Source organism: Ammodytes marinus, assembly GCF_949987685.1.
Source record: "Ammodytes marinus genome assembly, chromosome: 2".
In the NCBI taxonomy this organism is placed as follows: Eukaryota; Metazoa; Chordata; class Actinopteri; order Uranoscopiformes; family Ammodytidae; genus Ammodytes; species Ammodytes marinus.
Genome location: NC_137231.1, coordinates 26,971,487 through 26,988,131, shown reverse-complemented (window position 1 = coordinate 26,988,131; position 16,645 = coordinate 26,971,487). Strand labels below are relative to the sequence as shown.

The following is a 16,645-nucleotide window of genomic DNA, read 5'->3' as shown; positions in this document are numbered from 1 at the left end:
CCTTCAGCCGATGCCCAAACTATCACAGAGAGAGCACAGAGATGCTCCAGTCCACTCAGCATCTTCCTTTCAGATGTAGAGCTCCAGCGGCTTTACAACTGTAGGACCACCTGCAGACTGCCAACAATAGACAATGGGGGGGGGGGGGGGGGGGGGGAAATAGGTCAAACTGCCTCCTTCTTTTGTCCCACTTGGCACCAGTGTGTGAGCTGCTCCGTCGGGGGTGGTGGCCGTGTTGGTTGGATGGGAAAAGCAGACGCACACAGAGTTTTTGTTTTGTTTGGTTCACCTTCTGAGTTTAACGGCCAAAATAATACTAAGTAAAAAAGGAAATAAGCTAAATAAGAGAGCTTATAGGTGATAACCCCATGAGCAAGAAAATGAGCCTATTGAAAAACACTGTGTAACTCTCCCTTTTTATTGGTATTTAATCATATTATAATTGTCTCCACATACCGTAACAGCAAACCAATCTCAGATGTGCTCTACTGCAGGCAGCTCTGGACACGTTTCAATATCCACCCACTTAAAAGATAAAGATCAGAACTACTCTCCCATACCCAGATTATGGGAGATGATGCCGGTAGACTACAAGAATGTGTAGCTCCCTAAATCTTGCAACTCTCTCCCTCTGGATTTTGTGGAGGCTTTTAAAAGCAGTTTAAGCCCCAATTTGTTTGGACCTGTTTTGACAATTTTTTTGCCTTGTTTGTTTTAGCTGGTCTGCGTTTATTATTCTTAGTCACTTGTATGTCTTCATTGTGAAGTACTTTGTGACGTTTGCTGTTGAAAGGTGCTGTCATTATCTCTAACTAGTGCTTTGAGCAGATTCTTGTGGGTAATCGGTTTGACTGTCCGAAGTTGTGCTTAATGGTCTTGTAGGCCCTCTGCTGGTACTTTTGTAAACTGACCTGACAGGGCCGGAAGGAATATTAATAAAAACATACCTTTTGGATAGTAACTTTGAAGATATGTTTGTTGGAGATATTGCGTAACATTTTTGGTGGTTAGAGATAAATGTGGAGTCTAAAGACCTTTTAGGAAAATCATAAATCTTTTTATGTAAATTATATTTTTTGATCAGTAATGGTTCTTTAATAAACATCACTCATCTCAAACATGCACAAATAAATAAAAGCTACAAATTCAACTGAGATATTTTTTACAGCCAAGGATTTACAAAACACAAAAACAATAAAATGTACATTTTTACACATGTGCACACGAGTTATTCTTGTCTCTCTTGTTTGAGTTAAACAATAATAAATCATGCTGGAACTTCATGGATCAATGGAAACTGAAAAGATCTCATTAGAAAAACCTTGTACCTGTTATCTTAAAGGAACCATTTCAATGAATCACTTACTTGAGCGATAGTTTGATGGATTGCATCACTGTTTGTCAGTTAAATATGAAGCTACAACCAGATGGATGTAGTTTAGCTTAGCATAAAGACTGGAAACAGGGGAACGTGAGAGTGGTATCGATGTATCTCACTTAACTCTCAAAGCAAATGAGCGTCTTTCCCAAAATATCAAACTATTCTTTTAGGATGCAGTGAATGTTCTGAGTTTCAAATTTGGGGTTAGACTTACATCCTAAATCAATAAAAAAAAACATGAATTCTTCCATTGCGGACAAGGTGAGGGGGTCTGTTTCCAACCTGAGACAATGAGGTACCTCAAGTTCAAACCTTGGCAGTTGATACAAAACAAAATCAGAGGCTTAACTTCTCTAGAAGTTAAAACGCTTCTACCCCTAAGGCACCAGCAAACACCTCATGCATCTGTTGTAGAGCTGCACAAGTATTCAGTGTTTCTTATCATACAAATGTTTTTTTTTTGTTCATTTTCTTGTAGCTATAGTCCTTAGGAGGAGTGCTAGTTATTCAAGCGTGTTGATGCAAGGCTATTGAGGCTCTTGCACACAGACTCACTAAAACTAAAATGTTTTGTCTTATTAGATTTTAAAGTTTTGATATAGCTTCTTGTTTCCAAAGTGTACTGTAAACTTGTGTCCGTGCAAATGCTTTTGATTCCAACCTTGTTGGAGCTGCATGCAGCTGCACGTTTCAATGTCCACCCACGTGAAAGATTATCAATTTCAAAGGGAAAACTATTCTCCTTACAGGAAGATAATGTAGGGAAAACCACAGGAATTTTCTCCCTCAAATTCATGGTGTCCTGTTTCCAGACGTCCCAGTTTGTCTTAGCTTGTTTTTTTCATTTGTTCTTTATAACAAATATTTTAAGCCAACTCGTGTGGATAATTGATTGACTGTCAGACATGTTTCTTTTGGGAACAAGTTGTGCTAAATTGTCTTGTAGGCCCCCTGGTGGTTATCCTGAAAACTGATCTGACTGGACAGGAAGAATAAATAAAGACACAATATTGATACTCATTTGATATATGGATTTTTTAAAGCAATAAAACCTGAAAATTTAAAGATGTTGGTGTTAAGATAAGAAAATTCCCTGTTTCCTATTTGACAAAATTTGTGTGATTTGCTGCTTTTCTTTGTTTTACATAATTGTAAACTGAATATCGTTAGGAATTGGGCTGTTGGTTTTAACAGTTTAGGAACATTTTATGGAAAGGTATAGTGTTTTTACTACGCCTATAGCATTATTTACACTTATGATCTTGTTTGCTGTTACATGTTATTTATGATCATCATGTTTCAGAAATATTTAAAAGTTCCTCGTAGGACCTTTAACATGATACATTTTTAAATTTCATGACATCACCTCTGGATTTTGGGGGTCATTTTTAACGGTTTTCTTTAAGAACAATCGCTGGATTGATGATTAATTAAGAAAGTTATTAATATTCTTGATGTATTTCTTGATCTACCTGATGTAGTATTCTCTCTGTGCTCACACCCATTAGAACTGATGCACTTTACTCTACTGTATTACTGCAACCTAGTCGGCCTATTAATAGATTTGGAGTCAGTGTGCAAGTGTTACTCTTTCCGTCAGTCATGACAAGTTCTGTACAAATACATTTCTAAACATGTTGCCCTTATTGTTTGCAGCTTTTTTACTCTTCTAACATCATTAAAGAGACAACGTTCTTGTTGGTGCTCTTGTGCTTCACCTGCACTTCCTCAGCTTCAAAATATGAAACGAAGATGGCTGTCAACTGCCCTGAACTCTAACCTCTTTCTAATCTGCTGTGATCCACACGGCCGTGGCTCAGCAGCATCCCACGTCTTTAACGTGCGTCATTAAAGCGGCTTGCGTTGGCCGTATCTCCCTCCCCTCCGCCCTGCCGGGCGAGGACAGTGTGAACTGAGGTCGCGCTCTGTTTTTGAGGCCTTGCTCCCTCCCACTCCCACTCTCTCTCTCTCTCTCTCTCTCTCTCTCTCTCTGTGTTTAAATGTTGGGGTCTCCCTCCAGCTTGGTGAGGTCAGTGGCCGTGCCCATGAACATGCTGCGGCCGCGCTCCAGCCGGCTCTTCTTGTCCGTGAGGCGGAAGGCCTCCATGAACTCCTCGATGTCGATGCTGCCGTCATTATTCTGGTCGATGTCTATGGCCAGGTCGGCGATGGCCTGGTCTGTGATCTCCAGCTTCAGGAAGGAGCTCAGCAGCCTCCAGGTCTGCACAAAGTCCTTCATGGTGATGAAGCCTGGGGGAAAGGGCAACGGTGCCAGATTAGAGATGCAGTAAAAAGGCAAGGCAAGGTTATTTATATAGCACATGTCATACACAGACAATTCAAAGTGCAATTTCCCCAATTTATGCTTTATTAAATAAAGCATAAATTGCCAAAAAAGTAAAAAAATAAATTGTACTAATGAGTGTCACTGTGTGTCTGGGTGGGATGGACAGAGCAATAGGTCAGTGGGCTAATCCTCGTCCTAACGGGAGGATTCAGAACCCAGCAACCTGCCGCAGCCCCTTCTGTGGACAGGTGGATTAACGGGGGATGAGCTCAGGAGACCTCTTTATCCGGCCATAACACACTGTATCTCGTTAAATGATCTCTGTGAGTCAGGAACTTGTTGAACTGTATTAACAAGTAACAAGTTATTAACTGCATGGATGGTTTATTCTGTATCTGATTGTTTAAACCTCATAAGCTTCATGAGTCGTGCATCACTATTTAGATATTTCATTGATATCTGGTCTCAAACTTTCATGTTTTGGAAGTCTTGTTAGAAGTTGTTTGCTTCTGCAATTTTCCTATTTTCAGATAATTACATAATATGTCAACAAAATAGAGCCACAAGATACTTTGAGTGTGCCCTGTTTAATTCATGTCTCTATAAAAAAAAAGATGATTCCTTGTGTTTCTATTTTTAATTTGGCAAGGAGGTTGACTATGTGTTCAGCCTAATTATCGCTATATGTTTTCTCTATGATGTGTGAGCAGATGTCCACAGTTAACATGTGGTTTGTTTTCACCTGAGTTGTCTAAGTCTACGATTCTGAAGATGGTCTCCAAGGTGGCTTGGTGGCGGTACAACGTCTCCAGCAGACTCTGGTCAATGTGCTGCAACAGAGGAAATGAGTAGAACCAGGTTAAAACAAGTTCTGACGGAGAGCTTTAATGAAGAAAATGATACATAAAAGAAAGCTTAAATCCTTACATCCGCACTGGATCCTTTGATGGCGAGCTCGTGGAACCACTCGTTGTAGTCGATCATGCTGTCGTTGGTCTTGCACTTGACCAGCTGAGAGCGCATCACCCTCCACGGCAGACCCAGAGACATCACCCCCTCCACCGCACAGGCCCAGTCGTTCACAGACACAAAACCTGGGACGGAGAAGGACATTTAACCACATGGCTTCCCCACACACTTCAGGTTTATGAATGACTCCAAAAATCAGCTCCAAACGCATCTTAAGTAACAAATGAACAGGTCAGTATTTTCTTTATACAGTATAATAATATTATGCATTCTTTAATGTCATTTTTACTTCTGTAGAGCTTTGTTGGAAGGAGCAGACAACGGCCTTACTGTAATTGCTTTGCATATGACAAATAAAGATCTTGACTTGATAAATATAATACATATTATGAATATCATCAAATAACAGCACATATATTATATTCCCAAAATATGTTTGAGCTCATTTAAAAACAGGGTCGAAGACACAATGGCTGCAAAGTTTTTTTTACAACCTTAAAATGTCCCACTCAGTCTTGTCAGGATCCTGTATATGTACCAGAATTAAGGGATGCTTATTTGTACATTAAAAAAAATTATACATCTGATTTATAAGATTTTTAAATCTCTGTGAGAAAATGAAGAAGTTTAATTTTCTTATTTTACATGATCTTAATATGCACTGTGTTTTTTTCTCCAATACTTTTCAAAAAGTAAAATTTAATTATGTAGCGTAAGAAGAAGAAAAAAAATCTTATTCACTTGTTATGTAACTGAGAAACAAGGAGAGTTCCCACATTTAAAGTTAATCTTCAATCTAAATAGAACAAAGGTTTCAGCTGAAGTTTCTGTGAAACTTTTGAATGTTGTAGAATTGACAGGTTCTTGTTTCTCAACTGGGATTAAAAACACAAAAGCATGAGCTCACATTTCTCCCTAGTGGAGACGTTAACCTTTGGTAGCTATGAAGGTGAATTACACAAGAGATCTTCTGTAGTCAAATAAAGCAACACCAGACTGAATTGGTTCATGAAAATGACACTACACAAACCTGTGTTCTCGCTGTCAAACTTTTTGAAGGCACAGATGAGGTCAGATTTGTGCGAAAACAGCTGCTCCCGCAGGACTTTGATGGCCGAGCCCTCTGTTTGCCGAACACTGTAACAAATAAAACTGATTATTGTCTATTTTAAAGGTATAACAATGTGGAGATCAGCATGGTGTTACACATTAGACAACTTAATTACTTTTTTCCGGAGTGCTACATGAGAAAGTAGATATCACTCTCATGTGTGTACATTAGCGCAGTTAGCTTAGCCACATAAAGAGTGGCTCTGTCCGAAGGTAAACTCAGGGCCCTAAGCGGAATATGATCAGGGGGCCCCTCTCCAATCGTAGCTCTGCCCAAATTATTGCCCACTGTTAAATGTTATCCCACACCCAGTGTTTTCTGCTAGTGCATCCAATGTCCAGATGGGTGAAAATATATGACAGCTGAGATCCCGACCCTCCTAGTGGGGTCTGGGGGTCTGCCCCCCCGGGAGATAAGTTTTTAAGTTTTTAAAGTGAAATGCATGAATCTGGTGCACTTTGAGAGAAAAATTAAGAGGCTAAATCTGAGAAATTTTGTTGGAACAAATAATTTGGAGACACTGATTAATTAGAAGCTATTGAAGAAAGGCACATGGGTTTTCCATAAAAATATTAATTTGAAATAAAATATTATGGAGGGTCCACTGGGATGGGCTTGGAGCTCTTTTTCTTTTACTGGACATATTTCTCTGTAAAATAATGAATGGATTTAAATGCAGTGAGAGGAACGAAGCAGAAGAAATCTGTTGTCCAGCTTTCTTTTTTTTACAGACGAGGCTGAAATAGGCTATAGACTATACACAGTGCATGGGCAACTGAGGGCAGCCCCATTTCCAAATGTTTTTAAATAAACTCAATACACACTGTGCTAGGACGTGAACATGAGTTAATTTCGGATTATCTCCCAGATAAACTGATTCAATTATTAGGCTATTAATTATCTAGACCAAAACATTGTATTGCTTTTTTGTATGATGACTTACATTTGCATAATATGATGTCGATATCAAACCCACAAACTTAAAAAAATAGAAAATAAAAATAAAAAGATTTGGAGGGGGCCCCCTTGGCGGTCGGGGGCCCCAAGCAACCGCTTAGTTCGCTTATGCCTCTGGCCGGCTCTGGGTAAACTAACAAGGTATAAAGTGTTTGAATAAATGAGATTTAAAAGGTTCTTTTAGGCCTAGGTATTGCTACTTTTTTTTACAGAGCTTAGCCTACAGATATGACAGTTAGAACAATCTTCCATCTAACTCGGTAAGAAAGTGGAAAATGTTAAACTTTTGCCTTAAGCTATTCTTAAGATTCCAGGAGTTTTCTCGATTTTTGTGATTGTACATCGCAAATGTTGGGGTCTTCACCACGAGCGTCGCACTTGGGTTGAAGCGCAACACTATAGTGACTGTAACGCTTCCCTCTTGTCTGCGCATTTCAAACCATCCAGCAACAAAGCAGCATCCCAGCTTACTGTGCAGTGAAAATTTCAAAAAGGTATGAAACAATGAATTGCTTAGGCATGACGGGTCTATCGTCCCAAAAAATTATTTGAAGCATAAAATTTTTTTTAGGTCGCTTTCACGCCCGCGTGACACAGCTGAAGTGGAGCCTCATGGAGCCGGTAGAGACAGCTGCACAGATAAAAAATTAGTGTTTCTGTGGTGTAGACAGGGGTAACAGGCATTTCATAGACTAAATACAGTAATTAACTGGAATGAATTGCACCAATAATCCAGTTGTTGCCGCACTGTTAGAACGAATCACATTATCGGGATGAACATTTCCTGGTGGTGTCTTGTACCTCTGTCTCACAGTGAGCTTTCTGGTCATGCTGTTGGCCTGGTACTGAATCACATAAGGCACAAGGTCTGGACCCAGCTTCACATAAGCCCCCCTGTTGCTTCCCACATCGTAGTAGTTAGAGGCAGAGAACAGAGTGAGGACCTGAGGGAAACCAAAGAAAGGGTTCATGTTGAAGTGGATTTAACAGCATTTCGTCAACAAACCTGCAGCATGTCAGTGACCTACATGCTACAGCTGGTTAAAGGTCCGTACTGTCTGTGCACTTAAAAAACATCTGATGTTAATGCAGCCTAGGTTCTGTAAACTGGTATGTAAACAAGGGGTATGTAAACAAAGGGGGCCCCATGCTGGATTTTTTTGCAGCGCACACACAGGACGTAGAGGTAACGGATCATGAAGAGATATTCGCTGCTTATGACAAAAAAACGAGTTTGACAACAAGCGTTCTCCAGAGATTAAGTTTTGGCTTCAGCCTCTGTGGGCCATCAGAGTCTGAGCTCACTTTACGGTTGTGGCAGAACTCATAGCCCTCCTGTTTGCACTCGTGGGAGCGGATCAGGAGCTGGAGATTGTGTTTGTTCAGGAAGTCCTCTGTGACGTCAGGGCCCCAGTAGCAGCCTCCACCCCGCACCTCGTTGGGAACACAGCCATCCTTGCTCATCGGGTCACTCCATAGAAGGTCAAGGATCTGGGGGAATGACAGCAGAGATTACACGTTAAATATTTAAACTCTAAGGATTATAGAAGACGAAATACAAAACAATGACAATGAAAATAATTGAACTGAAAAGCTTTTCGGGACAGTGAAATTAAAACAAAATTATTGGCAAAAAACTTGTTAAGGAAGTCAGTGTTTCCCAGATGATTTTGGGACACTGTGGGAGGGACCCTGGTCCTTGTTGGGGGGTAAGGGGGCATTGCACCCTGGAAGAAAATGTGTACCGTTTTAAAGTAAAATGCATCAATCTGATGCACTTAGAGAGGAAAATTTAGAGGCTAAATCAAATCTTGAGCTGCAGAAGGAACATTATTTTTCAGATTTTTCTTAAGCAGGCAGCATCCTTTACTCTGCAACTGCAAAAACAGTAGATTGGTCTGCAGACCCATGTTATATGATGGAGAGACCCATTTCAACAGATAAAGGGTGGATAGCTACTTTTTATGAACAGTATAGAATTTACACATAGAAAGTTTATTCCTGTATGTGTGGGGGCCTTAGAGGCCCCTCATGAAGCCCCTAATACAGAGCTAATAATTCTGTTGCTTTACAATTGCTTTTGTATTTCTCCCCTACTAGTTGAGGGGCCCATGATGATTTATTTCCTTATATTTAGGCTATTCCTTTTTTGGAACCTTTTATTGACATGAGTGACTGAGCTCTTTGACTATAAGACATGTAAAGTTATCAGTACCTTAGCTTAGGGCCCCCTTGAGCCCTTGTGCCCCTGGGCCTGGTAGCATGCACAAGCATTATTTATTTAAAAAAATAATAATAATACAAAATTCAACTGAAACGGGTGAAACATAGTTAAGGCCGTTACTGCATTATCATTTTGGTTGTGACATTTACTGTAAATCTGACTGAGCAGAGGTCTGTGTGTGTGTGTGTGTGTGTGTGTGTGTGTGTGTGTGTGTGCGCGTGTGTGTGTGTGTGTGTGTGTGTGTGTGTGTGTGTGTGTGCGTGTGCGTGTGTGTGTATGAGGAAGGGATGGGGGGATGTTCATGTGTACCCGTGTGTACGATGTGGCTCTTTGCAGTTACACAGTAAAAAATGTGGCTCTTTTGTCTCTGACTGGTTGGCCACCCCTGACCTAGGCTATCTTATTTCTTTTCAGCCTCAGCTGCACTTGGTTTATGTGTTAAGTACTAGCAGCATGCTAACCTGCTATGATGGTGATGACCATTGGAAACATAATGCATTATAGCATTTAGCTCAAATGACCACTGTGCCTCACAGAGCTGCGAGCATTGCTTTAAACTGATTTGTTACTGGCACTAACGAAAGTATGTTCTGTGGTTGATTTCACACTGGAATTCAATTTCTGTAATTCTGAATTTAAAGCTCAAATGAACCATTTTTATCAATAAAATAATGTCTAGCAATGTAAGTTATTATGCTTTTACTCCAGTTTTCAGTGGTTGAATTCATACATTGTCTACCATGTTAAATCTTATGGAGTGTGTCTGAACCCGAACAAGTAACAGGTACCAGAGCCAAATCAGGCCATTGACTGGAGTGGCCTGGCACAGCCTGGGCTTAAGGTGGCGACGGTCTGTTTGAAAAGCAGATGGAACTCATGGCAGAGGGATTAATGACGTGGTGGATTACAGCGTGTTAAAGCCCACTCAGCCGCTCTCCCCCAGCAGCTCATCTGAGGAGAGCGATGCATGGGCCTATATCAGACTTTGACTCGGGGCGGACTTAGTCCACATGAACAGGTGATCAAAATAAACTTGTTTACCTGCGTAACAGTCACTAATTGACTAATTGAAATATCTCATGCCTGGAAACAAACAAACAAACCCGCCCACAGAGAAGTAACAATGACAAGTGATGACCCTCACTGCTTAATGACGTGTCCAAGCAAAGGCAGGGAAGAAGAAGAATCATACCAAGTAAACATGCACATAATCAATGCTTCATTTTATTAAGGAAATACATGCTTGTTTGTTAGAGCTCAAGGATGTATGTTTTAATGAGTAAAACTTAATGCAAATTACTGTACGACACCTTTAAGATTTTGATTGATCAACCAAAAATTAACCTGCAACTATTTAGATTATTTTTTTTTCCAACTGTAAAGACATTTCTAAAAGCAAGATTTTCCCCAAAAAGCATATTTATGCTTGTCAAATGTGAGGGTCGTTTGCCATTTAATTGAATATCTTTGGGGTTTGGACAAAACAATAAATGTGAGAATTATGGCAACTAAAAGAAAAATCTTGATGGACTCTTTTATTTATTTTTTTTACAATTTCCTGAGGTTTTATAGACCAATTGATTATTGGACATATAAAATAAGTAGAAGAGTTGCAGACGCATAAAGATTGTGCTCTAATTTAAATATCTTAAAACTGGTGATACAAGAAATCTTAAATTATAAAGTTTTATCTTATCCATTGTAGTCTACTCTAGAAACAGCCGTGGTCTCCCTTTGTGGCAGCTATGCTATGACAGCTGTGGGAGAAAAAAAATAGTAAGTGGACCTTGAGTCACTTGTTTTGTCAAAGTAATCTTGTTTAATTAGAAAGTTTCGGTGAGAATGTAACTGAAGGAAACTAAAAGCATCACGGTGCATGTCAAGCACTTATATTTCAGATTCAGGTTGTTAGGATGATGGAAAAGATTGAGTGATACAAACTTAAAATCAGTGACAAAACAGTGATCAGTTGGCTGGGATGGAAAATCTATCTCAAAGTTTTCCCGAGCAAACACTCTCACCTGTTTCCACTCCTCCTCGCAGTTGATAGACTCCAGTGACACAGAATCTGCGCAGCCCTTCTCTGCTCTGTCTCTCCTCGGGCTGCATACGGACTGTGTGTCCAGCTCGTCCTCCCCTTTGATCTTGCTGAAGTCCTGCAGCGAGCGGTTCTGGAAGCTGTCTCTGCTGACGAGGCTTTTGGGATACGTGACGGAGTTCCGACGCTTATTGTGAAATAAATCGCGGCTCACGTCCGAGTCAATGGACATCTCCGCCACGCTTTTCGGTCTGTTCTTTGGAGGCCGCAGCGCCGAAACATACTGAGGGGAAACAAGAAATCAATTCAAACAACGGTGTTGAATCAGAACAACCTGTGTAACTTGACGTGTGGTGAAGCACTCACATGATGTCTGTCCACTCTGGCCAGGAGGCCGAGGTCCGTGGTGTCTGAGATACCTCCGTGGAGCACCAGCACCTTATGGTCGATGGTCGTCGCTAACGGCAACCAGCTGAAGATCTTCTGCAGCAGCTTCAGGATGCGTTTGCCGTGCATCTGGGGAGAAAGCACCTTCTTCATCACTACTTGCTCTTCTTCTCTTTCTAAAGTTTTATGGCAAATTGTTCTCTTTTTTTGCCATCCTAGATCAAGACTCCATGGCTTTTTTCTAATTGTTTGTTATTTTATAAAAAAAATGTCAGTGGATTAGTTCCTATATCAGCAAGTCCTATGAAGGCAATTGTAAAATTCCACTGTGGACATGAATGTGTTAATGGACAACACACTATGAACTTATGTTAACTGCTTTAAGATGACACTGAGTCAGCAGGTCAGATCCTCTTAGCTGTGCGTATGGAGTGACCGGCGATGTTTTGGGAGGGAGGCTGGTCAATGAAATGCTTTATAAGGAATGTGTAGGCGCTCCAAAGATAGTCGGGATTAGGACACAATGAGGTTGTGCTGGCTAGTTTGACAAGCAGGGACGTTGAGGCTTGTAGGGATTCAGGTTCACATGAGGTAAACTCACCTTGTATTTAGTCAACACCTCCTTTGTGAAGCCGTACCTACAACAGCCAGAGAAACACATTATTTCCGATGGACTTGGGCAACAAGTAGAGTAAAAAGAGTATGGCTCAGAAGTGGTTTTACCGCAGATTGACTATATGGTCCTCATGGTTTCCTCTGTTGAGGTAGACTTCACCCGGGTAGACCAGCAGGAATGAAAACATGATGATGAGGATCTCGATTGAGTCTTTCCCTCGGTCCACAAAGTCTCCGTTAAACAAATAGGGCTTCTCCAAGGACGGCATGCCATTCTGCAGAGTAAACAACAGCAAAAAATAAAGCCGCATTAAAGGGTTATTCTGTAATCTCATTGTAAACAAAATACCTGCCATGACACAGAGAGGGAAACAACTATGAGGGCTCATTCACTAATAGGTTTACACTAATGGGTTTGTAAAGCTACTAAAGTTAGAAAAGTGAAGCAAGTTACAACCAACAACTCAATCTGTTGATCAACACATACAGGTAATGACTCAACTATTTTTTGTATCGGTCAGTTGTCCTTATATACCTCACACGAGGAACTTTTAAATGTTTATGAAACAAATAAATTTTCCTCCGATGATTATAAATGACCTGTTACAGCAAACGAATCGTGGAATTTGAAGGTGAGGTTCAGACCTTGTAGAAGATCAGCAGCAGGTCTTCCAGTTGTCCGTGCAAATCACCTGCAATGAAGAGAATATAAGTTGAAATCCATCAAAAGTTTATTTCTGTCGGGAATTGATTTTTAAATTGTATTTAGAAAACGATTCCTTTTCTGCATACCACAGATGGTGATTTCTTTGCTGTGGCAGGTGGAGATGCGGTTAATGTTTGGCAACATCCGGATCTGTTTCCAGGTCTCCAGGAGGAGCTGGAGGAGGTAGCGCGAGTGCAGCTGCTACTGGGAGAAAGACTCGTTTAGGGAGAAGGTTTCAGGCACAAAAGCAAATACACCATGATGGGGTCACATTGTAGTGAAGTTACAAAAATGGAGGTGATGAAATTCTCAATTTATAAATAGAGTGGTATAAGTGGATGTGAAAGGAAAAATCAATTGATAATATACTAGACCAATGTTAAAAACTAGGAAAATGTCATTAAAACTAAATTGTGAAACTAAATGAGCTTTAAAACAAGTTCCACATTTTTGCAGCGTTGGTGTTTGAAAAACAAACAAAAAGTAGAATATATTCTTTCAATAATGCATGATTTAAGGGAAAGGGGTATTGGAACATTAACAGAACATAGTTAATGGCTTCATGGATGGACAAAGGTCGGCGTATTCTCTCTAGGTCAAAAACTGAATTCTCAATCTCATTAGGATGCCACTGAATGATGTGCGTCATCCTGCCGTCCTGACCTACGTCATTGCCTATAGTTGGACATAGTGCCAGGATTCCCTCAAGAAGGGGAATTCCCCTTAGAGGGCACTTCCAGTTCCTATTTATCAGTCACACAACACAGCTAATTTTCTCTGCTTTACTTTATCTTTATCTACACAAAAACCACTGAATCTGAAAACAACTAACGTTTTTTTTTTTAAAGAGACTGGACAGTAAAGCTGTGGTGTGCGCCTACTTTCTTGTTCCTGAAGGCATCCACCAGCCCGATGGCCTGGTCCATTGTCAGGGGGAAGATGAGGTGAGGTCCAGAGTAAAGCTCCGGCACCTCAATGTTCTTGTAGCAGAAGTATCTCTCCCACTCCGGGTCCCTGCACACCTCATTATCTCGGAAGATGTGAGAAATCAAATTCCCTGGAAGGAAAAGATTTCAAGAGGCAGTTTCAAAATCACGCAGGAAAGGGAGGAGAGAAAAAGAAAATGTTTTGCTTTAAAATGTTTAAAATCTTACGCTCGTTGCTTGCTGGTGTGAAATTGTCCATGAGGTAGCAGAGGAAGTTGTGAAGCTGCACAGGGAGGAGACATGAGAGTTGAGCCATTACAGACAACTACATAGACGTAGGAATGAGACAATAGGAAAATTCCATGTCACAATTATTCTTGCTAAAGTTAAGCAATTCACAATATTATCCCAATAATCATCAACATTTTCTTAAACCTTATTGGATCACTTGACCTTACATTTAGTTTTATATTGCATCAAATATAGGGCATGTCTTTTTTGGTGAAAAACAATCAAGCAATTTTTTTGTTGGGGCCAAGCCTTCAGCAATGGTGTGAATGGAAAGATGCAGTACCCCTCAATTGAAAAAAAAATCAATCATATAATATCGTATGTTAGCAAACAAGACAGCGTTAAAAAAGACAGTCATATGGAATTAATCATTATGATCCCAATAATGGAAATTCACCACGATCAGCATGAGGTGAATGTTTTTTTTCACATATGGACCCTTCCCTACACACAGGAGTGCGCTGGATTGTGTCTGGCATTAGTTGTCCCTACCTTTATCTGAGCCTGTTCTCCAGAGTATTCAACAGACTGGAAGATGTGCCAGGTGTATCTGCGCCTCATCTCCAGGCGGGCCACATACTGACGGTACCATCGCTGGATCAGGACGGCAGCTCTCAAGGCTGAAATACAGACACAACAGATGAGCGGAAAATATGTCACACAGCACAGAGGACATAGGCAGAGGTAGAAAGTAACTAAATACATTGAGGCTGCTCTAGTGTGCGCTTTACTGGAGTATTTCCATGTTTATGCAGCTTTTGTACCTCTTCTCCTTTACAATTCTGAGGCAAATACTGTATTGTACTTTTAACTCTAAGCCATTTATTAGATAACTTACGTTTCTTTGCCGATTCAGTGTATTAAAACAAAATGTAAACACGTTTATTATGATGTATTTTATTATAGGTTAAGAAATGACATGGTTTGAAAGTCATTCAAATTAGCTCCACCTTTAGTTCTACCCGAGTTATATATAAGTCTGCTTGAGTCGGACACTAACTTTTTCCACATCAGATCAATCTCACCAAAGCTACAATATGTGTGGCAAACAACAACAACAAATAGACCACTAAACGACAGGTGTGGCTTACTTGTTACGGCTGGATGTAGCATGGCAAAAAAAGAGGGAAAAGACAATCAGATTCACAGTGAGTGGTGATGATGTGTATTTATTTTAACCTGAAGTTGGTAGAAACCAGCCAAACAGTCGAAACTGTTCCTGGCTGAAAGAAGGTTTGAATCATAGTTACCTTTTTTCCCATGGGTTTTGTGGAAATGGTTAGATTTGGAGACGCCACATCCCATGACTGATCCTGTTTTGGAGCACCATATAATCATCACATCAGCTCTAAAACAATATATGACTTTTAGGAGTCACAAATGACAATCTGTCCATGCATTTTCAGGCTGAGAGTCGCTTATATACAAACCCATTTTTGTAATTCTTCATCTACAGTCTTGGCCACTGGGAAAGCGCTTCATTCTGCAGTTCTCAAGCCGGGGGCCGTGGGACTTTTCTAATCTCGTTACCTGCTGGTTCACTCCTAAGGTCTTTCTTTGGCCTCAATCCTGCAGCCGAGGGCTGTGTTTGTCTGACTTCCACGAAGGCTTAAATAAAGAAATCTATCTTGAGTTATCTTCACACCTCTGAAGTTATTATGATTAAATGGAAAATTCAAAACAAGGAAACCAGGATTTTCTAAATGTCCTCATGTTGTTTTATGTAAACAAAAGATGTCCGATTTACTGATAACATTGTACAAAGTCAAAATAAGGACTGGGCTTTTAAATCTTAATTTCTTAGATTTCCACAGACTGTGTTTACATGTAACTGTCCTTTTTTGCATAGCTGATTTTGACCTAGTTAAAGGAACAGATGGGTGGCATCTTCGTCACCTGTGAAGATATTTAGCAGGAGAACCAAGTTCAATCAGAAAAGGTTTTCTGATAAAAAAAAACCTTGCTTATTACAGCACATATCAGGACTACAAGGCACATGTGACTTAGCCTTTGAGATTTAATTTTCTGTCTGCTTTAAAAAAAAAGGAAAAAAAGTGACTCTACAATGAGATTTTTAAATCAGCAGTTTACTTACGTGGTCACCTCCTGTACCCAGTCACCAGTTCCCAAGTCGTTTGCCTGTCAGCTCTCAGTTTTGAATGAGTATTTAAAAAGCCATTTGCTCTGTTTCATCCTCCAGCATATCCACCAGGATCATGTCAAGAACTACAAGCTGTCAATCAGACAGGTTCACTGAAGTTGAATGAATGACAGTAGCAGCCCGTAGCTGTGTAGCTCCCTCCGTCTGTGGTTTAGGCATTAGCCCCCCCGGCGTGATCGCATAATCAAGGCACTAGGCCACAAGTGGATTACTTGAGCTAATGACTTGATGCGACTAGACTGGTCTTTATTTAGGAAGATGGCAACGTGTAAAAGGGAAGCCATGAGTATGCTTTGGGGCTTGTTTTTTAAGTGTTTTTGGAAGTCGTTTTGATTACAGGAGCCTAATTTGGAGCCCAGCATTGTGTGTGTGTGTGTGTGTGTGTGTGTGTGTGTGTGTGTGTGTGTGTGTGTGTGTGTGTGTGTGTGTGTGTGTGTGTGTGTGTGTGTGTGTGTGTGTTATGGACTAAAATGTAGGTACTTAAACAGGAACTTTTGAAAGCTGAATGAGCCGAACGAGGGTGCCTCCATGTTTCAGAGCTGTTGAAATGACCGGTCTGAGATCTGAAAAAGCAAAACACAACACAGAAACA

General features: G+C 40.5%; 1 protein-coding gene across 1 annotated transcript; it reads right to left on the bottom strand.

The window, feature by feature from the left end:
- Positions 1–3,377: 3,377 nt before the first annotated feature.
- Positions 3,378–15,197, bottom strand: ppef2a (protein phosphatase with EF-hand domain 2a; the record flags this gene model as incomplete). Its single annotated transcript, XM_080035632.1, has 16 exons — positions 3,378–3,631; positions 4,411–4,498; positions 4,596–4,762; positions 5,662–5,774; positions 7,507–7,649; positions 8,011–8,196; positions 10,951–11,250; positions 11,334–11,483; positions 11,956–11,992; positions 12,078–12,244; positions 12,615–12,661; positions 12,762–12,876; positions 13,557–13,732; positions 13,830–13,884; positions 14,385–14,512; positions 15,143–15,197. 16 exons carry the CDS (start codon positions 15,195–15,197, stop codon positions 3,378–3,380), a joined length of 2,181 nt encoding a protein of 726 aa, XP_079891758.1.
- Positions 15,198–16,645: the final 1,448 nt, after the last annotated feature.